This window comes from Emydura macquarii, unplaced genomic scaffold (genome assembly GCF_026122565.2).
Source record: "Emydura macquarii macquarii isolate MOO-44397 ecotype Brisbane River unplaced genomic scaffold, CSIRO-AGI_Emac_v2 contig_312, whole genome shotgun sequence".
NCBI classification, from domain to species: Eukaryota; Metazoa; Chordata; order Testudines; family Chelidae; genus Emydura; species Emydura macquarii.
The window spans coordinates 1,402,322-1,424,910 of record NW_027130449.1 but is presented as its reverse complement, the minus strand read 5'-3'; the positions used below and the strand labels follow the sequence as shown (position 1 = coordinate 1,424,910).

Sequence of the window (22,589 nt, the reverse complement as noted above, 5' to 3'; positions counted from 1 at the left end):
CTGCTCTCCCTTGGCCCCACCGAGAGACGGCGCCGTTCGCCATCGGCTCCTTGCAGGCCTCGTTTTTGCTTTATGTTGAACTCGGCCCGCCTTGCGCTGCTCCCCGCCATCTGCGCCATTAAGACCGTAACCTCTGCGAAAGTTTGTCTCCCTTTAAGGCTGCCTTCGTCTGGATGAGTGTTTGATGATAACGGTGCAGCCTGAACCGAAGAATTTTCTACCGCACACGCTTGGCTACTTGCAATCCAGTTTCCTGGAGCCTTAGCGAACATGCTCTACTCTTACATGCAGATTCATATGTCAACGCTTAGCCATCTGATTTAGCCCCATCATGGAGTGCGCTACTCAGTGCTGGAGCGCCTCCTTCTGGCTGCACCTGGGCTTGGCTCTGCCAGGCCAACGCCCCTGCCTGTGTGGTTGCACTCGGTCACTCAGTCTCACTCTCTCGTAGTTCACTCACTCACTCACTGTAGTTCTCTCCTTCCAGGGTGTCAAAGTCTCTTGGGACTCTGTCCCTGGCTGTCTTTCCTTGCCCTGCATCTTAACGGCACCACAGCCCAGTGGCTGGAAGGGGAACCCCGCCCTACCATCTACACTGGGTTCCAGCCCAGGGACCCTACAACAAATAGCCAAGGTCTGCACAGTTCTACCCCTTAGGGCTGTATCCCTGCGCTGCTTCTCACCTTCCCATCTCTCACCCTGAGTGTGCCTGCAGCTCCACACTCTGCAGCCCCCTTCTGCTCTCAGCTACTGGCTTTCTACAGGCCCCTCCTGGCCCTGTGCAGCTGAGCCTTATCTTTAACTAGTCCTCCTGGCTCCCTGGCTCCTCCTCCAGGTGCAGCCTAGGTGGATAATTGGCCCACTTGGCCACCTTAACCCCCTTCGGCCCATGTGTGGACACCCCATCACACCCCCAAAACGCAGGGCCAAAATCATCAATTGACATTTCAATACCTATGGAAAACAACAAATCAGCATTATGAGGAAAAGACCAGAGATTCTCAGACCTCTCTCCCAACCTCTTCAAAACACCTGCGTTGTGGTTGCGTTACAAGTCATGTCAGGACAGCCCATTAGTGAGACAAGGGGGAAGGAAAACTCACTAAAGCTACTGACTGTGAGCTCTTTGGGGCAGAGAGCATCTTTTTGTTCTGTTTGTACAGCGCCTAGCGCAAAGGAAGCCTGATCTGTGCCAAGCCCTCCAGGGCTCTGCCGCAGCACAAGGCAATAAAAAACTGGGGAGCTCTGAGATCTACTGACAAAAAGCACTGCAGAGGAACTAGGTATTATTATAATCAAATAATCACATGGTCACTTGGCAACATCCACCCCTATGTTATTCATTCAGATACTGGGAATCATGGTCCAGAACAGATAATACTTGGTCCTGCCATAAAGGCAGAGGACTGGACCAGATATCCTCTGGAGGTCCCTTCCAGTCCTGCGAGTCTATAAGAATCTGAAATGGGGCAGGGCAGAGCTCATAATAACAAAGTCCACCTCCACTGGAGATGCTGGGTGCCAGGGTGGGACAGAAGGAATCCATACTCCAAGGGATTTAGACAGGCTAGAAACACGGGCAGGCAACAGAGAGATTCCAGGTGGATTCAGTTGGGCGAATACATTGGAGGAGAAATATCAGGCCAGACAGATGTTCAGGGGAAGGGAGATGTTAATAACAATGCTGGAAGAGGCTTAACAACAACAGCAGGCAGCAAGTTGGTACGAGCTTGGGACGTAACAGCAGGGAAAAGGAGGAGTGAGATTTTGGGCTCCATACACAGAGGCGTTGTACCGCAGAGAGAGTCAGGGGAGTCTCTCCGGGACGGCCACGTTCAGGGCTGGAAACCTGGGGGAGTGGCTCAGTAGGAGGAACACCAGGGCAAGTTGGAAAGAGTTCAGTAAAAGGAGTAAGGGGAGTGGCAGGATTTACACCAGGGAGGGATTTAACCCTGAATCCAGGCACCTTGGCTGAGCAGACAGATAAAGGGAGGAACTGCAAACGGCAGCTGGCATTCGTTGGGTGTGAACGACAAGCGAGGAGGGAGCAGGGGAGGGCTGAACCGTGCTCAGCGGTTGGCCCGTAATAGCGCCTTGCCCTTTGGATCATTGATCAATGGCCAGCGGAACTTGTCCTCGGAGAGAAGCAGGACTCTGTCCTGCAGGGGATTCCAAGGGAAGGCAGGACACGCCCGATCTCTTCCTACTCCAGGCTCCTGATCAAAAGCAGGGTGGTTTTAAAAAAAGAAATCTGTGTTTACTCGGAAGCAATGAGACAAGGCCACACACAAGAACAAAGCGTGGGCAAGCGAGTACATAGCGTGCCACCCACCCCATCCTCCGGCACCTGCCCTGCTGGCCTCTCAACAAGAGACACATTCTTCCTCCTTCGCATCCGTCTCTCCAGTTGTGTTTTCTGATCTTTTAAATCAGACCTTTGGGACAGGAATTGCTTCATGTAAACACAGGGCCTGTCTATACTGCGCCATAGTAGAGACGGTGTAATTGACTGGGGCGTCCGTCACAGAGCGCAGCACCATGTGGCCAGCTAACCACCCCGCGTGGATGCTGCTGGCGCAAACTAAAAGGTAGCTAGTTTGCGTTGACGTAGTCCTCTTTCAACTTAATGCAGTCTAGGACCCTTTTAGCTCACACCATGCAGGGCAGTTTGATCAGAACACTCTGGGGCGCTCGACAATCCACACCCCCATAGTCCGCACTGCGGCACGGCTCAGAAGCACCCACAGAACAGGAGCAGCCCTGCCTCGAAAGGCGGAAATCACATCCTACAACCAAGGGAAAGCGCAGAGGGTATTTGCAGAGAGACTTTAGCTCTGTGTAGCAGAGGAGACCAGGGTGGCAAACAGCACTGTGCCTCCGCTGGTAACTAGTACTGCCAGGCTATTTCAGGAACATCACATCTGACCAACGAGTCTCGTATCAGCAGCCCCATGTTCCTTGGTCAATTGTCATCCTGATTCCCACATCAAGGGTGGTTTGCCCCCTGTTCTCCTCCAGACTCCTGACAGTTAGCTCCTATGCCACAGGGGGGGGATGATTGATATAACAAGGAATGCAGGGGGGGAATTAAATACAAGACAACGTAGAGTCGTATTAGGGAAAGCGCTGGGAAAACCAGCAGGGAAACAAGGATCCTTCACTGCTAGAGACATTAAATAGCAGCCAAAGCTCTGGAGAACAAACCATAGCATAGCCATCCTATGCTAGCCCAGAGGCAGGCCGGATACTGGAGTGAGTCCCCTTGCTCTTCTGGGGGGACGTCTGCAGGTTGGGCTGGGGAAAGGCAACGTCCCACCCCCCCAAGAGCCAGAATCACCCCGCTTGTTTCTCAGGAAGGTCGGGGACGTGCCATGATGACAAGAGCCTGAACACACTGATTACTCCAAGGCATGCCAGCACATGGCTGTTTTGCATTCATCACCCCCTTCCCCACACAGGAGGAACCTCGCTAGACAGGGGAGCTCACGAAAGAGTTCGATGCATCTGAGAAAAGCTGGGCCCTGGCCACGTATCCACGGATCTTTGGTGTCTCTGGCGCATCGACAACAGCTGGCGAGACCCTGGCCCAAGCCCCCAGGCAGCTGAGTTGGCCTGCGGGGCCGGCAGGAACACGCTGAGCTGTGGGGAGGGGACGCAGCACATCCTAGGGGCTGCACATCACTCAGCTGAACTCGCGTAGGAGAATGAAAACTCACTCCTGCCACAATTCCAGGGGAGAGGGCAGAAACCGCTGACTTAGGGGCCCCTGGCAGCTCAGAGGACTTTAGAACCAATGCAGTCAGTTAATGTTTTGTACCGTCCGCCTATCAAACCCCCAGAAACCTGCTCCACCTTCGCTGTGGTGAACGAACACGGTCAGACACAGGGTTAGCAGGCAAATATAAAAGCAGCAGCAGCCGGCGGCGGAGTTAATTCTCTCACCACCTGCAGGGTCTTGGCTAGCTAGCACCACGCTGATGTTCTCAGCAGCAGCACGGCTTTATCCAGATGTGCAAGCTCTAAGCACCTGGCCAGATAAGGGAATCTCCTGCCTCAGCCCCCTCTGCCACACAGAAAACGTTTTCTCTTTAAACAGCTGCCCCCTGCTTTTCTGATTTACACGGAGGGCCCCAAACACACATGCCCCTCGGGTCAGGCATCCCCTGCCCTCTCACCCCAGCCTCGCTGATTATTTTGGAGGCGGGAAGCCGGTACACAGGATTAATGATTTCTTTGGGGGTGGGCAGCTGCCAAGCAGGTCACATGTCGTTCCCAGGCTGCACGTCGTGCCTTGCTGAACGCTGGGGGTTTAGCAGAGGTTCTGTCCTTAAGGATATTAGAGCCTCTAAAAACTCATTCTGGCCTCCAAAATAAATCCAAGGGGAAATGCAGAGATAGCCAGCCAGGTACACCAACCACGGCTCTATAGGAACGTCTGGGGAACCTGCCCTCCCCGAAAGCAGGAACAGGTGCTAACCGGACACTGCTTCTCGCCTGACACAGTAAGATCACATTAGCCTCGCATTAGCCTGAGTTGACCACCCTGATCTCGCTGTGTTTTTCCTTGTGACCATATGGACGCTTTATCCTTCCCAAGAAGGAAGCAGACAGTAAGTCCCCAAACTGCCTGTGTGTTAAAGGGGCCAGTTCAGCTGGTGAAGATTGTTCTTGCTGTCTATTTCAGAGGGGCAGTCCTAAAACAAACTACTTTTTAAGAGCTTCTCCCTTGCCCTTTCAGTGGTGCCACGTCTCACAATATCTGAGGTTTTCCTAAAGCCCCAGCTCCTGGAGTCAGGGGATGATGCAAGACTCTCGGTTTTTTTTTTTTCAACAAAGCATAAGTTTCTAGCCCTCCTGGTTGCAGAGAAAAGCCGGGAGCAAAAGCAAACAAGTACAACGGTGATTATTTTTTAAAATCTCGTGATTTTTTGGGGCCCTGCCTTCTGAATGCTGGGAGGAAGGGACACCACTGTCCCCTCCTGTTGTTCGCACCTGTGCCCGGCAGGTTCCCAACGCTACCCAGTCAGGATGCTGGTGTTTAGAAGCAGATTTGCATGCAGTAGACGGCCAGACAAGGGCAGGGCAGGATCAGGCCCTGTATTTTTTCCTTCACCATGGACTCCTAGGGCCCAGCCCTGCTCCCAGCAAGGGCAATGGGAATTTTGCCAAAGGATCAGGCCTAGTTCCAAGATCTATCTGCTCAAAAAGCAAAACTACAAAACACCAGCTACCCTGAAATAGACCATGCAGCTGCAAGCCAAGGCCCTGGCTCTCTTCACAGCAGTCACAGCCTTCTCTGCTCCTACGGCTCATGCACCCCAGCTCTCCTGAGCCCTCTGCACTCCCCCAGCCTCTCTCACCCTCCTCCTCTTTCTGGCATGCGTCCCACTGTGGTTTCGTGGAGGAGGAATCTGGGGGATGGGGCAGTTCCCAGGACTGCAGCCCCGCTCTGCCCAGCCCAGCCCCTACCAGCCGCACTGCAGGCACAGGGTTTTCCATGGATTTAAGGGTAAGAAAAGCCGTGCGGCCCTATCAATTCCACAGGGCATCCTCAACCCTTCATCTGATCTGCGGGGGTGGCAGCAGTCTCTCTGGCAGAGGAGCCAGGAGGGAATCCTACAGCGGCATGTTTGCAGATTGGAGCAGGGTTGGGAACAGCAAGGAGCCAGGGATTCCCATGCTGCTGCTCACACCCCTCCACCGGGATCTGCACCTCTGACAAAAACCACCTGACGCCTTGGGAGCCAAGCGCTGATCTCACATTCCCCTCAGAGCGCCAGCTGCCTGCCACAGCCACATCTGCAAGGAATCCCTCATCCCTCTGACCCGTTGGAAAAAAAATCTTACTAAATCCAGGCAAAACCGGAACGTTAACCACTGGAAAGCCAAGAAACGCGGTATTAACTATTCAAATCATTGGCTCTTTTGTGACCTGAGCGACTAATCAAAGTCCCTGGAAATATCCCCATTGGTAGGAGAAACTGATAGAGCCAGGTATTTTCTTTTATGCAACTTGTTTATTTACAGGGAACGTGCAAAGCCCTGTGTATCCGAATGCAGACGGGCCCAGGAACAAGAGGACCCGTTTCTTTGCTTCCAGGTTCAAACCTATGGGGCCAACACCAGACCCAAAAACTCTCTAGCTTGTTCCAGTCCAGGCTCACACCATGCTCTCAGGCTCCTGCCAGGCATTCTCCCCCCCCCCGGGGTCACGCCCCAGCCGAACTCTCTGCCCATGTGGTGCTACTTTCTGGACAGCCTTTGTGGGTTTGTTTTAGGTGTTGCTCTTTAACTATCGGACATGAAGGACTTGTTCACACAACAATGCGAAGGAGGTTTTGTTTTAACTAACCCATACCCAGGTTTCGCTCATACAGGATCATCCTCAGTCCTGCCCCTTGTGTGCACGCGTATGTATGAATACAGCTCTCTGCGTACCACGTCGGATAAGCCTGTAGCAGTGGCATACCATGGGTCTCTGGCACCCGGGGGCCAAACCTGCATTTGCGCAGGACCCCTCCTGCCCTGTGCAGGGAAGGAGGGGTCCTGGCACTGCCCCCTAGCTGCCCCGAGGTGTGGGGGCCCATACCTGCAGGGGGGAGGGCATAAGGCTGGGGGAGGAGGGGCAAATACAGGCTTGGCTCCACTGTACTTATCCGCCACGCAGCGCGTGCAGCACCCATCTCCCCCGTTCCAGCCCTGCAGCTCGGGGGGGCTGGCCCCTCATGATGCGCCGGTTGGGGAGAGCGCAGGAGGGGGAGCAGCCACAGCCTCCTGTGCCCCCAGCCCATCACGAAGGGCCGGCCCAGCGTCCTGCACTTATCCGCCACTCCAGCCCCACAGCCGGGCGCCAGCTCGGACGGGGCGGCCTCACGTCTCAGCCTGGGGGGGTAGCGGGCCAGCCCATCATGACATGCAGGGGGAGGTGCCAACACCCCCTGTGTGTTGTGAAAGGCCGACACCCCCGCTGCAGGCCGGTGTCATGCCCTCCACCCATGACCTCCTTGGTATGCCAGTGGCCTGTAGGATGCCCAGCCACAGGGTGTTATATTACAGTACTGGGCAGAAACCCTGAGAGAGCTCAGTGCCCCATTGTGCTAGGTGCTGTACAAACACAGGGAGACGATCTCTGCTCCAAAGAGCTTACAACCTGCATGAACGTATCTGTATACGAAGTGCACCGTAACAACCCAGGCTTCGCCTGCGCTCCCCACTGATGCCACACTGGTAGAAATAGTCACTAAATAGGACACACGTACAGTGATTTAAATGGCATTATAAAACCTCATGGGGCAGGAGAAATAGCCCTGGATACTAGCCAGACCGTTCCTACCCCTTCATTCTGGAGTCCCCCGCTCCCTGCCAGCGAACCTCTCTCCCTTCTACTGACTACCTCCCCTTCCTTCCCTCTCTCCTGCCATCAGCCCTGCACCGCGTCTCTTCTCCCCAGAGAAGGAAGACGGGCGTACTCCATCTCTGCCTGATTCTCCCCATCCCTGTGGCTTGACCATGGCTGTAAGCACTGGGCTAGACTGGGGGAGGAGGCAGGAGGGAGCAGAAGTAACCATCCAGGCTTGGACCCTGCCAGCGCGTGCCCTGGCTGTATGTTCTGCGGAGGGCCGGGGGCCTGGTGGGAACCCAGGGCTGATTCACATAGACTCATAGAAGACTAGAGTTGGAAGGGACCTCAGGAGGTAGCTAGTCCCACCCCTGCTCAAAGCCGGACTAACCTCAGCTAAATCATCCCAGCCAGGGCTTTGTCAAGCCGCAGCTTAAAAACCTCAGCCTCATGAGTTGCGTGTCCCCAACGAGTCACTGAACTTGCTCACATCACAGCCCATCTGCTGGGTTAAAGTCCTCTTCCTGGCCCATCCCTGCTGGGAAGGAGTCACGGAGTTGGAGGCGTTGGCGTTTCAGTTTCACAGAGTGTCACCAACACGGGTCATTGCAGATGCAGCCAAACCGGCTGGAGAGCAACAGCCCCTGCACCAAACGGTGTCACCAGCTCTCCCCGTTTTATCACGAGTCTCGCGATACCAAGCCCTTTCCTTGCAGCCCCAGCTCCCGGAGTCAGGTGATCAGGGGAGAATCTTGGCTCTCGTTAATACAAGAGGAATAAGCGTCAAGCCCTCATGGCTGCAGAGAAAAGTTTGAAGTGTGAACAACCCTAAAGGTTTCCACACGAAGACTGGCAGCCCTCAGTGGTTATTTCTGAAGCCTCGTGATTTTGGAGAGTTTACTCAATCTCCAGCCCCTTGGGACTGCTGGTGCCGCTTGGACGCAACTTCCCTCCACAGCAGCCAGGAGCCCTTGTGCAGGGGTTGTTCACATATGCCCATTTAAACTAATACAGCTAAAAAAAAAGTGAACAGCATGAATCACGTCCGAGATGCAGCAGAGCACGCTTTGGCCCGCTGGCCCCAGTGTAGCCAGAGTCACCCCACACTCAGAGCCATTGCTCTCTGGTGCATATTCCTGTCCTCCACACCCAGATGGGTGGGGCTTGTTTATCTAGGGAGCTATTCCTGATTAAATCCTCTGGGTGGATGCTCTCGTTCTGGAATAAGTGTCCGCACGGAATTAATCAAGACCAGGCGCGCTGCTTTAAATGCACCCCCTGCCTCAATCTGAATTCAATTCCCTGGGTAGGCAGGTGCCTTCTCAACCCTTCGAGGAGGAAGCATGGAGAGGTCAGACACAATGACTTTTAAAGGCAGGCTGGTGCCCATCCTCTGTTTCTTCGGCAGGCAGGACTCAGCACGTGCCCCTTTCATTGTACGACTGTGCCCCACAGCAGCACATGGAGACCCCGGCAGAGGGTGAGAGGGGAAAAAGCCGTCATCCTCATTGCACAGATGAGGCCCAGTGAGTCACACCAGCTTTTCTGAAGTGCTCAGCACCCAGCAGCTCCTCATGCCTGGGCTCTGCCGATTTGTCTCTGCGTGGAGTCTCCTCCTCTCCCCCTGGAGGGAAGGGGGGCCTGGCAGGGGCAGGATCTGCCTTGAGAGGCCAGGAGATTCCCAGCTGGGACACCTCATCCCCACCCAGGTGCTGTTGCTGGGAGCTCCAGCCACTCTCCCACCAGGCACCAGTTCCTCCTGCAGCGCCTGGTTCAGATCTGCCTGCCGCCAGCCGGAGGAGAAATCCCCACCCTGCTCACCCTCGCCTCACATCCTTCCTTCTCAGCCATGGTTGTCGGAGCCTCGCTCCCCCAGCTGCCTGAGCAGGGCTCCCTGGTGCAAAACCTTTCTGCCCTCCCTAGAGGACCTGGAACCAGCGAGAGCAGGGGTCCCTCCGCGGGCAAGCAGCCAGGTCAGCGGAGGCAGTTTCTCAATAGAGATGCCTGTGGAACAGGAGCCAGGGCTAGTCCGACCCAAACAGGATATACTGATATGGATTCACCCAACATGAGTGCATGGGGAGACAGCCGCACGCAGTGCAGGCAGATGGAGAATCCCCACCGCTCTCTTACTTTATTACTTGCTTCTAGCCCACTTTTTCAAGTGACCCATGACTCTGGGAACCCAATTTTACCTCTTTAAGGGATTTGATTGTCCAGAAGTGCCATGCACCTGCACTCTGCACATCAGGTCCCTTTAAGGGGTTCCAGGTTGGGGCCCCCAAATCACTGAAACTTTGGAAAATGTAAGTCTACACAAGCGATGATGCACAGCTTGATCTCTTGCCTTCCCAGGCACTCACCCCCTGAGGTCTGCCCCACCGCAGTGGGTGTTGCTTTGCTGGGATTACTCTGGGATTGGACGGGACGGCAGAGTTTTTACAGCAATTAACATTGACTAAATATTATTCAGTGTCTCTTTGCTGGGTTTATTTTCCTTGGAAGTCAGAATTACCGACACTGATACCAAGAGGAGAACTCTAGGCATTTGTCAGCCCCTGGTTGGGGACCGGGTACCTTGCTGGTTCCCCTCCCTCCCCCAAACACAGGATGTGAGTGCACGGCTGCAGCTGCTTAGCCTGGCTCTGTACGTAAAGCGGGAGGCTCACCCAATGCGGCAGCCGTGACACACGCACGGTTCCTTAACAGGCCGGGAAAGCGTCTCAGGAACGAGACAGACAAGGCCAGTTCTACCAGACAGGACAAAGAGAAGCTCCCAGCATACCCAGCCATTTCCCTAGGATACAATTACAGGGGGAGAGATGGCAATAAAAGTCCCAGGTGAAACTAGAAGAAGAGACTTCTCCCCACCTTTATGAAAGCACATGGCTCAGGCTCCCCCTGTTCCTTGTGCCCTGGGGCCAGTGTCCACAGAGATCAGCTGTTAACGACATACAGAGACAGGGAAGAGCTTTCCAGGGCCAGTAGGAGAGAGCGCCTGGTCCCTGTGCACAGACCTCACCCAGGAGCAGGCCCCCTAGGGTCAAACTGGGAGGAAGAGACCCCAGGGGGTAGCAGGGTCTCTAGAGAAGCAACACCCCCAGCTGCCAGCTCTGGGCTGCACGGGCATAGCATGGAAAGCGCTGAAAAGGGAGGAATCAGTCTCCGTGCCTCAGCAGGCCCCAGGGACGCGAGGTGCCAGCGCACGGCAAACCCTGCTCAGTGCATGCAGCCCCGCTGGGTGCGCGGCACCGTTCGCAGCTGCCACGGGACGAGCAGCCGGGGGAGTCAAACCGAGCCGGGGGCAGCCACTGGCAACGCTGAGGACACTTAGTCTGGGACACGCTGCAGCAGGCCCATGCTCGAACTAGCGACATGGCAGCGGCAGGGCAACCGCACCTTGGCACTGACCCCAGACCCGGGAGGGCAGCAAGCGGGTCACAGAAGGCGGATGCCGCCACCCAACCGCCACGGGCATTTGCACGCCAGGACAGGCAGAGATTTGAAAATGACAGAGCCCAGGGTAAAGCATCCCTCCCCCGCAGAGCCAGAAACAGCCTTAAAGAGAAAGTGCATCGTCTATCAAGTTAACCAGAGTGAAACAAAAGCCAGGGGAGACGCTGAGCGATGGGGCCGTTGGTTTCATTAGAGACTGATCATATCGTCTCCTGCTTTAGAGTCTCTGGGTTAGTGCAGTAACGATCCACGCCCTTCAGTCACCGGCCATGTTAGTTACCAACATCCATAAGATTAACTGCACTGAAGCATGTGTGTGTGTGAATTATATAAAATATCACACGAGGCTTAATGTTTAGTTGCTAGTGAAACTAGGATTAGTTAACAAACCAGCTCTGACCCCATCTGGCTGAAGGGTCAGAGCAAGCCTCTTCCAAGAATTAAATTGGGACATCATGCTTGACCAGTAGGGATATTTCAAGGTCCCACAAAAACCTCATCCCGTCGAACTTGAAATGTCACAGAAATGAGACTGCTGACGTTCTACGGTGCTTCCTAGCTCCGGGCCGTACTTCCCCAATCAGATTTCCACCCCATAAGCTATTAAACATTTGGGAATTAAAGGATGAAGACGGATTTCTTTTGATGACCTCGCTGTATAGGATCAAGATGATTACGCGATGTGAAACCGAGACAAATTAAACCAAGAGACAAGCACTCTCCTAGAAGCACTGGTATTAGCATGATGGACCCTTGCTGGTACATACACAGAGCTGAGGACAAAGCATCACAGGGAACTGAAGTGGGGAAATGGAGAGAGAAAACCTAAAAATGGGACTTTGAGCTCTCTCTAAGTAATGTTTTGCCGGAACGGACACCAATATTAGCCTTTGAGAAAATGAACATACACTAACAGGCACTTCCCTTGCCTGACTTAAGGATGTAGAAAAGTCAGCTGTTTGCGGGCAGTGACTATTTATAAATTAAAAGATATGAGGAACTGGCCTTAAGAACAGTGCATGTTGAGAAAGTCCCCCACTGCATTTCTCACGACCCTGGGGCAGAAAGAGCTTTATACTCAAGGGAATAAAATTCATGAAAAATGTGACTTCTTTATTCTAGATAGAAGTTGGCTGACTTGCTTTTAACTCTTTCTGTGCTGAATGGAAGAAACGGACAATTAGTGTGACACAAAGTGTCATTCTGCTGTTGAGTTTTCCATGTATTTTCATAACAAGAAAAATGGTGAAACACCCAGACAATTTCATCTGGAATCTGGGCTCTAAGAAAGGCCAGCATCAGAAGAGATGCCTGCTTCCCTTCCTCCGGCTTCACTTTGGTCCCTCCCCCTTTGCAAACAGATGAATTCACAATCTTGTTCCATTCCAGGGAACTCAAAAGAAAAAGAAAAATATTTATATAGGCCTGGCTTTTGAATCCCCATTTGCAAGTCCACAGGAATGCGGGCAGAGAGGGAGAGATTCCCAAGCAATAAAGAACTGCCCCTCATTATCATGGTGGCACCCAGACATTGACATTGTGCTAAGGCATCATCGCATTGCTAACCTCACAGCAAAACGTGGTTTTTCAGAGTTCTCCGAGTTTTTCCCCCATCACCTCTGCGCCTCGCTGTTTTGTGCATGTTTTGGGGGGAGTCCCCGCTGCTTGCCTGACAGCGCGAACCTGGCAGGAAAAGGTGGTTTTTCAGAGTCCCCTGAGTTTTTTCGCCCCACCAAGTTGCGCCTCGCTGTTTTTTTTGCAGGTACCACCTCTTCCGGTCACATGACAGCTGCGTGTCACTACTTCCGGCTACTTGTTTTGATTGGCAGTGCTGCTTTTCTAAGTTGCGACCCTCCTTTGCGGCTGCTACAACCGGTGTCAATCTGGTTTGCAGGTAATTGACTTCAATTTGTAAACAAGACCATGAAGAGAGGGGCTCTCAGAAGAACCAGCAGCGTCCGGAGAAGGCCTGGGCTTTCCTGCCTGTGTGTACATTAGAGATGCCTAAAAAAGGACTTTTGAGAGTCATTTAGAGAGAGCTGAAGCTGAAAAACCATTACACTGAGGATTCAAAGCAGAAGGGGCAGCAACATTCATGATCATTCCCTTACTATTTCATCCTGCCAGTTTCTGTCCCTTGTAAACATACAGCGCAAGAAACAGCACCACGAGGAAAGGACTCTCCAAACAGGCGTTTCGTGTCCCTTTGCTAGAAAGCTCTGAGCAGACTTCGCCAAGGAGAAGATGCATTGGAATTACATACCCCCAACCTAACGGGGGCCCTGGATACCGAGCCTGCCTTGTCACAGCAGCCCTGGTTTAAGCCTTAGAACGATGGCACTTTTCCTCATTGCTCTGGACGTGCCTCAGAGCATTACATGGAAACTAGAGCTGGAAATAGACAGTCACTCCCATTCCCCAGGGCAGGACTTTTCCACGCAGCGTAGTCTTTCCCTCCTCCTCCTCCCCCCCCCAGTTGACTTTTAAACATCCTAAGCAACTGCCACGTCCTTTGAGGGGTTCCACGGCCTGATGCTCTCAGGAAGATTTTCCGATTCTCTGGCTCAATGTGCCTGTATTGCAACAGTTCATAGCCAGGAGGTGAGGGGCAGTTCGGTTGCTTCTGGAGCACACCCCCTCCAGCGCCAAAGTGGACTCAGAAAGGTCCATCCTGCTACAGCTAACGTAGGGTAGACCAGCATCAGCCACCAGGGGCCTGCCATGTGGCGTTCAGCCTCATGGGAAGGTTACACCGCACCCCCGCCTCCAGCATCGGAGTGACGGCTCCTGTTTTACAGTCATAGCATTGCAATGGTCTGGACCGTTACTGGAAAGGTTATGACAACAAATCACCAACCTGGATCTATGACATAAGCCTGCTTCCCAGTCCCTACAACGTTAGAGAGCTGGTGGGACTGGCCTGCGTGTCTTGAGGGCAAGGGGTGAAAGAAAGAAGCCAGTAGGAGGTAGGGCTGCCTGAGAACTCACCGCTTTACGCTAGCGAGGTAGAAAATCTATTCTGGTACAAGCCCAGATTTCACCAGCTCTGCTAACTGAAGGAACATGACAGACTTGCGGGACGGGTCTCCACAGAATAAGACTGCCAGTGCTAGGACCATCACAGACGTGTGCACAGCTATTTCACAATTACCTTCAGTACTTTTCAGTTACTCAAACTGAAACTTTCCTTTTCCGGCTCTCGGGGACTTCAGCAATTCCAGGCTGGGGATCCATAGTGTAGCATTTTTAATGGGATTAGTGCCGTCGCTGACTCCATAAGCTATATCACCACAAATCATTTCTAAAGGCCCTTACACATTTACACAGTGCCTTATAAAGAGATTAAACACACACTACATCCAGCGTATTTCAGTCTAAATTAGATCTAGCCAAATCAACACAAGCCGAGAGAACAATTCAGGCAAGAGAGGATTGGGGGAACCATAATGGTAAAAAAACAAAATATGTAAAAATGGTCACCACAAAAATTGCAGCCTCTGCCTGGTCCATAGGGGCTGGAACTAGAGCTGTGGAGGGTGCTACCGCAACCCTTCTCTTGAAGTGGTTTCCATTATATACACGGTTTACAGTTCGGTTCAATGACTCTCAGCACCCCCACTATCCCAATTGCTCCAGCACCCCTGCCTGCTCTCTGACAATCCAACCAGGCTCTGGCCCGGTCTACACGACACGGTTACATTGACGCAAGGCAGTTTAACTCAACCCCACTGTGCATGCGTCTACACTTACATTTGGCTCCCACTAACGTAAGTGCCCCGCTATGCTGACTTAACAACACTACCTCCCTGAGCAGCGCAAAGCCATGGTCAGTGCAGTTAGGTTGATGCAGTGATAGTGTAGACACTGTTACTTACATTGACTGTTGCAGTCCTCCATGAGCTATCCCACAATGCCCCGCAGTGACCACTCTGGTCACTGTTGTGAGCTCCACTGCCTTCCCCATTAAAGCCCCATGAATTTTTGAAATTCCTTTTCCTGGGAGCCCAGCGTGGTGAGCAGCAAGCAGCTCTCCCTTGTTGAGAGTAACTGCCCAGCTGACCACGCAGGATGTGCTCCTCCCTGGGGTGGATGGGAGATGTTGGATCTCCCGGGACAGTGGGGAGAAAAGGCGGTGAACGCACTGCTCTGATCCAGCCACAGAAATATCAACATCCACGAGCAGGTTGCTCGGGGGAGGCAGGAGAAGGGCTACAACCGGGACGAGCAGCAACACTGTGTGAAAGCGAAGGAGCTGCGGCAGGTGTACCAGAAGGCCAACAAGCAATCTGGTGCCGAGCCGCAGACCTGCTGCTTTTACAAGAGCTGAATGCCATCCTCGGCGGAGACCCCACCCCCAAGCACCCCGTGGATACTTCGGAGGCATCACAAAACCCTGCCATGAACAGCGAGGAGGAGGAGGTGGACGAGGAAGGAGGAGCAGTACAGGGGAGAGGTGACTGGGAGAATCCAGCTGTGCAGTGAGCCAGGAATTGTTGCTGACTCTATTGCAGTCCAGCCAGTCGAGCACGGGAGAGCCTGGTGCAAGGGAAAGAACCTCTGGTAAGTATGCAATTTGTGCTGAAATTACAGGGATCAAACCCCCAAAGCAGCAGGACACATCTGTGTTTTACTTGTGTTAGAACAACAAAGAGGAGAGTTGCTATCTGCTTCTCATTCCCCTCTGGATTTCCACACAGAGAGCCATGTGAAGCAGTTTGTTTTTGTGCATGGGGATGTCCGGGAATCCTCCATAGAGATCTCAATGAAACTTTCCTGGAGATTTTCTACAATCTTTTGCCAAAGGTTGCTGGGGAGGGCTGACTGATTTCTTCCATCGTGGTAGGGGCAAGCGAAAGTGTCCCCAGTGATTACTTCAGCAGGCAACACTGCAGCACACAGACCTAGGCAGCTTCCGGATGACAGAAGGAGCTGTGCCGTATATCTGCCTCTGTTACCCTCAGGAGTGAGATAGCCACTAAAATTGTCACCGCCCATGGAAAACAGCATCAGTGCTCAGTTCCATTGTCTTGTGCTACTAGAATCATGTCAGCGAGCTATTTCCCCCTCTTTGAACCAAAACCCAGAGGGCTATACTGACCATGGCTGGTGCCATGCTCTCTCAATCCCAAGCAGAAGTGAGAATGCAGTGCTTATAACTTTTGGGGAGCACGTTCAGTATCTTAGGTTTCAATTTCCATCGTGGATCCACTGACAATGGTACCTGTGTGTGTCGTATTCACAGCTGCTGCCATTGCAGCCATCAAAGTCTCCCCCACTGCACCTGCAGAACACCTGAGTCAGGTCAGGAGGAGAAAGAGGAGGAGGATGACGTGTTCCAGGAGAACCTGCAAGCCAGAATGAGCCCAGGGCCTGGAGGATCCCCCTGGCAGACAACCTGGAGAAGGACGGAGTAGAAAGAAGAAAGGCGCAGGAAAAGGAGATGATGATGCAGCAGGAAATTCTTATGCTTCTCAGACAGCAAAATGAGATGCAGACTCTGGTGGACCTGCAGGTTCAACAACCCCATGCTTGCCTCCCTCTGCAGCCCATAGAGAACTCAATATTAGAATCTCCCTAGATCACCCCTTCCCCCAACATTCCACGTGGCATCAGATCGGTTCGTTACCCCTACCATTCCACCCTGGGGGACATTAAAAACAATCACAGCTCCACACATGCTGACCTGGAAAAGCCACAGTAGGTGTACGTGTGCCTGAAATGGACATGAGTGTTCTTTCCCCTTCAGAAGTTCTGTTCCCTTAAGTGATTAAGTTTTGTAAATGTATTCATGTTACAGGATAAAATTGTATTTTTGGAACAAAACTAATCTTTATTAGTTCGCAACATGTGCTATCCGGTGCTGAGCAGGTCTGACACCCACCAATTTCCTGTTGCTTCACTTTGGCACAAAACCCATAACATCATTCACAGACAATATCAACAGGAGCAATGACAATGTTATATTCCTATATACACAGCATCGCTAGAAGATTCATACCGGGCTGCAAAAGAGCAAGGCCAGGTAGAACACACTACAGCAACACACACTGATCTGGTTCACTATCAAAACGTTCTTTCAAAGCCTCCCAGAGCTGTATGGCTCCACGTTTAGCTCTTCTAATAGCCCTTGTATCTGGCTGTTCAAATTCAGCAGAGAGCCACTCCATCTCCACCCCGGGTGAAACTTTCAACCCTTTGCTTCACAGATACTATGCAGAACACAGCAGGCAGCTATAACCACTGGGATGTTTTTCTCACTGAGGTCCAATCTCGTAAGTACACAGCACCAGCGACCCTTCAAACAACCCAAGGCACATTTAACTGTCTTTCTGCATCTGCTGAGCCTGTAGCTGAATCATTCCTTGGTGCAGTGTATGGCTTCCCGAACCACAGGAGCAAGGGGTAGACGGTCTCCCAGGATCGCTATTGGTATTTCAACACACTCAGTGGTAATCTGCCAGTCGGGAAAGAAAGTCCCTGCTTGCAGCTTTCTGAACAGTGCTGTATTCTTAAAGATGCGAGCGTCATGCACCTTCCCTGACCAGCCCACACTGATGTCAGTGAAGTGTCCCTGATGATCCCACCAGCGCCTGCATTACTACAGAAAAGCAGCCCTTTCTGTTGATGTACTCTGTGGCAAGGTGGGCCGGTGCTGAAATAGAGAGGTCTATCATTCCACCACAGTTCGGGAACCCCATTGTTGCAGAACCATGCACTACATGCTGCTGCTGCTGCACACTGCAGTGAGTCACAGGCCTGCAGAGCAGGAAGCAAGCATGCAGGGCCATTAATCGCATCACAACGGCCCTCCCAGTGGATTTCCTGACACCAAACTGATTCCCGACTGACCGGTAGCAACCTGGTGCTGCAAGCTTCCACAGTGAGATCACCACTTCCTTCTCCACTGTTAATGCAAGCTCCCGTTTTGATGTCGCTGAACTGGAGGGCTGGCGTGAGCTCTGCACGCAGATCTAGGAATGTGTCCTGGCACATCCAAAAGTTCTGCAGCCTCTAATCATCCTCCCAAATCTGCATGACAATGCGATCCCAACAGCCAGTGCTTGTTTCTCAGACCCAGACCTGGCGCTCCACCACCTGCAGCTGCTCTGTGAATGCCACCAACAACCTTGAATTGTTTCTTTCTATGCCCCACAGCAAAGCTAGCCTCCAAGGAATCAATGTTCCCCGCAGCTCCTCTTGCAGCTCTACAAATACCGCAGGATCAGGTGCACCGTCCTTGTAACACTCATGACAACAGTGCAGAGGCGTGCAGGCCCCGTGCCTCCGTCACAGACGGTGGACAACGAGCAGAGCCATGCAGGCTTGTGGGATTTTGAAAAGGCACGAAATATTCTGGGACGCAGATGGAATTATGGGATGGAGAACACTGCATTGTGGGAAGTTGACACCAGGCTCCCAGTCCCCCCCTGCGCAACTCGTTTCAGCCCCATCAGGCATTGCGAAAACCTCCCAAAAGACACTACTTCAATACAAGCACTCCTGGGGAGGATGGGCATTGCCTATGCAAGGAGCTAAGTGTGTACACGCACCAGCAACGTAATAACTGCGGCATCCGTATACTGATATAACTTAGCTCGACATAAATTTGTAGTGTAGACGTGACCTCTGCCTGCCTGTCATCACCAGCGGTAAAATCGATCCAGAACTCACTCCAAATCTGCGGTGGGCTCCCCAGGCAGACAAGGGGCTTGTCTACACTTAAAACACTACAGCAGTGGTGCTTCAGTGTTTAGATACTACCTACATTGATGGAAGGGCTTCTCGTGTCTGCGTACACAACCCCCCATCCTCAAGAGGCAGTAGCTAGGGCGATGGAAAAAGTCTTCCATTGACTTAGCACTTAGGGAGACTTAACTACGCCTCTCAAGGATGTGGCTTTTTCATACCAACCCAATTTTCTAGTGTAGACCAGGCCTAGGATGTAGCTCGTTTTTCCAAATCTCAAACGTTGTTTGTGACAGCAGCCTAAGCAGGTTGATTCGGAAGCCCTGGCGATGCTTTGGCATCAAATCCAGAGCATTTTGATAATAACTCCATGAGTGGCACCTTAGAAATACAATAGGTACAGACCACACAGAACCGAACGTTACATCAGACAGGACTTAACAGGCTTGATGCAGGAATGACTGGGTGAAATTCTGTGGCCTCTTTTATGCTGGAGGTCAGACCAGATCCTAATGGTCCCTTCTGCCCTTGGAATCTATCATCAGTCAGGGAGGGACTAGGACAACTCCAGTTAGGGTTCCCTAATGGTTCCCATTCAAACCCTGTTTTCAGTTGCTTGTAACTTTCCTAAACATTCTCCTTCCTGGTTGATATTTTCGAGGCTTTGTCTCTGCCCATAAAAGGGTCTTTCTGATTTGAAAGTTTGAGCAAAGCATCCAGCCCAGCCATTTCTGAGAGCAAACCGGGGAGACGCACACCCACCCCATTACAAACAACTGAGGCGTTAAAATAAAATACAAACGAAGGTGGAGAGGCAGCTGGGAGTAGGGAGCTGAACTTTCCCAGGGCAGCAGCCTGCACAGAGAAACGGGGCTCCATTTGACCCCAGGCAGGAGCCTTTCAAAAGCCACTGGACTTTGTGTGTGCGGTGCACATGGGTAGACCGCTTAACCCTTTCCAGTCCTGTCCCTGGCAAAGGCAGGCTGTGCTCTGCACAGATGAGCGAGACACAGTAAAGGCTCAGTAAGGAAGCAGCTTGGCCATTCAGCCCTTCGCTTCCCCACTGTACTCCGGGTCCCAGGTAACCAGACCACCCACAGCTCCATTTAGACCCGATTTTTAAAACGCCAAGGAAATCCTGCTCCAAGGCACAACCCACCCGCGGACAGCCGGAGGGCAGGGAGGCGCTGCCCCCGTGCATCCCTTCTTCCCCCCTTGTCCACCTCGCGGTGTCGAGCCCTTTTCTCTGCCGCGCCTGGTGCTGGCCGGGTCAGAGCCATGGGAGACCCGAGGCGCAGAGCTCCCAGAGCCGCAGCTCTTTGCGCACAGACCGACGCGCGTCCCCAGGCGCGGCAGAGCCAGCCGGAGGGCGGCGTGTGTCCCTGCCCGGCAGCCGAGCGCACCTGCCCGGAGCTGTCCGCGTCCCTCTCCGGCTGGCTCGGACGCGCCTGCAGCCCGGGGACTGGAAGCGCCCGGCGGGGAGGCAGAGCTGGGGAAGAGGGGCTGGAAACCTGGGATCTGCCGCCGCTCTGCCCGGGCCGCTTGCGGGGCTCGCCCGCCACCTCGCTCCGGGACGCGCCCTGTCGCGGCAGCGGGGCCCCGCCGGGCGCACGGAGCGGTCACCCCCGCACGGAGCGCGCTGGGACCCCCGGAGCCAGCAGGTGCCCGAGCTGCCGGTGCCGGGGAGGGGGGCCCGCCGGGCGTTTGCCCCAGCGAGGCCCGACCCCCCTTTGGACCCCTGCCCCCGAGCGAGCGGGGGAGCCAGGAGCTGAGCGCATCCCGCGCCGGCCGGAGCCGGCATTAGGGGCCCCCCCTCCCCGGACTTGGGGGGGGACCGGACGCGCCCCCTCTCCTGGCCCCGCTGCGAGCGCTCCGGGCCCGCTGCGCCCCCCCGTGCGCCCCTCCTGCCCCGGCCTGGCTCACTCACCCAGCAGCGCGGCCAGCCCCAGGGCCAGCGGCAGCGCCTCCATCCCGCCGGATCCCAGCACAGGCGGCCGCCGCGCCGCGCCGAGCCGAGCCGAGCCGGGCGCAGCAGGTGGCGGTGGGAGCGGAGCCCGGGGCGGGGGGCGGGGCCGGCGGCCCAGGTGGGGCGGCTCCAGCAGGTGGGGGGGAGGGGCGGGGCGGGCCAAGGCCTATCAGGTGGGAGGGGGCGGCCCCCCCCCGGCGGGGGAGGGATCTGGGCTGGTCCCGGCCCGGGGGCTGGTCCGGAGGTGGCTCTGCCCAACCAGCAGCGTCCCGGCCCCGGAGCCGGCTGGATAATCTCCTGCTGCCCGGCCGCGTGTGACATGGGCTGGGCGGATCGGATCGAGCCGGGCTCCCGGCTGCCCAGGGCAGAGAACTCCCCGCCCCGTCCCGCCCCGCCCCAGCTCTCCCGGGCAGGGGCATCTCCCGGTGCGCCGCCGGGCACCGCTCTCACAGCCCGATAGACCATGTACCGCCCTCCCCGTCCCCGGCGCAGGGGCCTAGCCCTTGGCTGCCCTTTCCTGGCCGCCCCGGGGAAAGCCTGCCCCGAAGAACGTGCAGTGCAAAAACCAGAGAGCCCAGAGGAAGGGTGGCCCCAGGGATCCAGCTGGGGGGCTGGAGCTGGCAGGCCCCTACTTTATGACTTACAGGCCTGGGAGAGGTGGGTGTGAAACATGAACTCCCCTCCCTCCAGCACAGCTCAACCCCCTCTTCTTTCACTCACACCCCCTTCCAGCATCTTGCCCTCAGCCCCAGCATCCCCATGGGAGAGGAGCAATTCCCTGGCCACCCATAGCTGGCCTAGGCCCTGGTCCTGCCAGGAACGTGCTGTGAGATCTCATTGTGGGATTAGAGTCACGGGCCGGCCCTGCAAGTGCCAGCAGCTCCAGGGTGCCTGGGCCATTGTACGAGGAACAGGTGAGACCTCAGCTGGAACAGTGTGTACAATTCTGGGCACCCTGGTTCAAGAAAGAGGAATCCAAAGTGGAACCGGTGCGAAGAAGGGCTGCTCAGATCTTGTTGAGCCGGGGTGTTTCATGGGAGATTGGACCCTGGTTCCGGTGAAGGCAGCCAGTTCTGCAACAGACTCGACTTGCTACTTTATTAGTGAGGAAGGGGAACTATTCATAAGTGTCCGCCCCAGCTCGCAGTTTATGATGGGGTTGGGTATTGTAACCATTGGTTTCCATCAAGCTCATTTGTTTCTAGGGGAATCTCTGTCCTTTCGTAAATAACCCTGCCCTAGTCTCATTCCCAGCACTGGGTGTTAGACAGGAGTGGTGGCTTGAGATCAAACTGGTAACTTGGGGTGCACACCCCCTTTGGGGGCAGAGGCTTGGGGATTTCTGTGAGTAGCCAGCATCAGGGGCTGGAGATCCCAGGGGAATACTTCAGAGCGACTGGGGTGTGCCTCTTGTTAATCCGCATGGTTGATAGCCCGGCAGAGAGCGCCTTAGTGGCTGTGGATGTGAGGAAGCTGACACCCAGTTACCACAAGCAAGACTACCTCCCTCTGGAGGTGACTCAGAGTGCCGGGTACCCCAACAACCATCACAGGGGCAAACCCCCTGACTAGTTTTAAGATGGAGTTTGGTACATTTAAGAAGAGGATGATATGATGGGGCTGCCTGAGATAGCAGGGGGCTGGACTCAAGGACCCAGGAGGTACTTTCCAGTCCTATGTTCCTCATGGGCTGGCTTGCACAAAGGGGTTCAACCTTTGCCCATCCCACCTAGAGTTACTGTGCGTGTGGTCTCTCCTTAGTGACTGACACGTAGCGTATGTAGCGGCAAGGTGTGAGCAGCATGCTTCACACCCAGCCTTGTATTCCCATCTCACTTGCAGACATGCTGCTCGGAGCTGTGTTCGCAGTCTGGCAGGTTTTACTCTAAATTAAAACAACCACAACAAAACCCTGAAACTCAACAGCACAGAGGAGAGAAAAGAACTAAACAGCGGCCAAATGAAGCTCAGCGCGTCCACAACGCTCCGTGCAGAACCTCCAAACCCGTCAGAGTCTAGCACGGCTGCCCCTTAACTCCGCCCTGTCCAGCTCACAGAGATCTGCCACCCTCGTAAACAACACAGCTTTAGCATGAAAAAACACATCCAGTCTCTGAGCCACAGTGGAAACGTTGCACATTC

At 54.2% G+C, this 22,589-nt stretch overlaps 1 protein-coding gene across 1 annotated transcript in view; it reads right to left on the bottom strand.

The window, feature by feature from the left end:
- Positions 1–20,569, bottom strand: part of ESAM (endothelial cell adhesion molecule) — a 62,891-nt gene extending 42,322 nt beyond the window's left edge. Inside the window, exon 1 of the mRNA XM_067563263.1 lies at positions 20,409–20,569. Coding sequence (XP_067419364.1) covers positions 20,409–20,451 — 43 coding nt within the window. The 5' untranslated portion in view covers positions 20,452–20,569. The remainder of the gene's footprint in view (positions 1–20,408) is intronic.
- Positions 20,570–22,589: the final 2,020 nt, after the last annotated feature.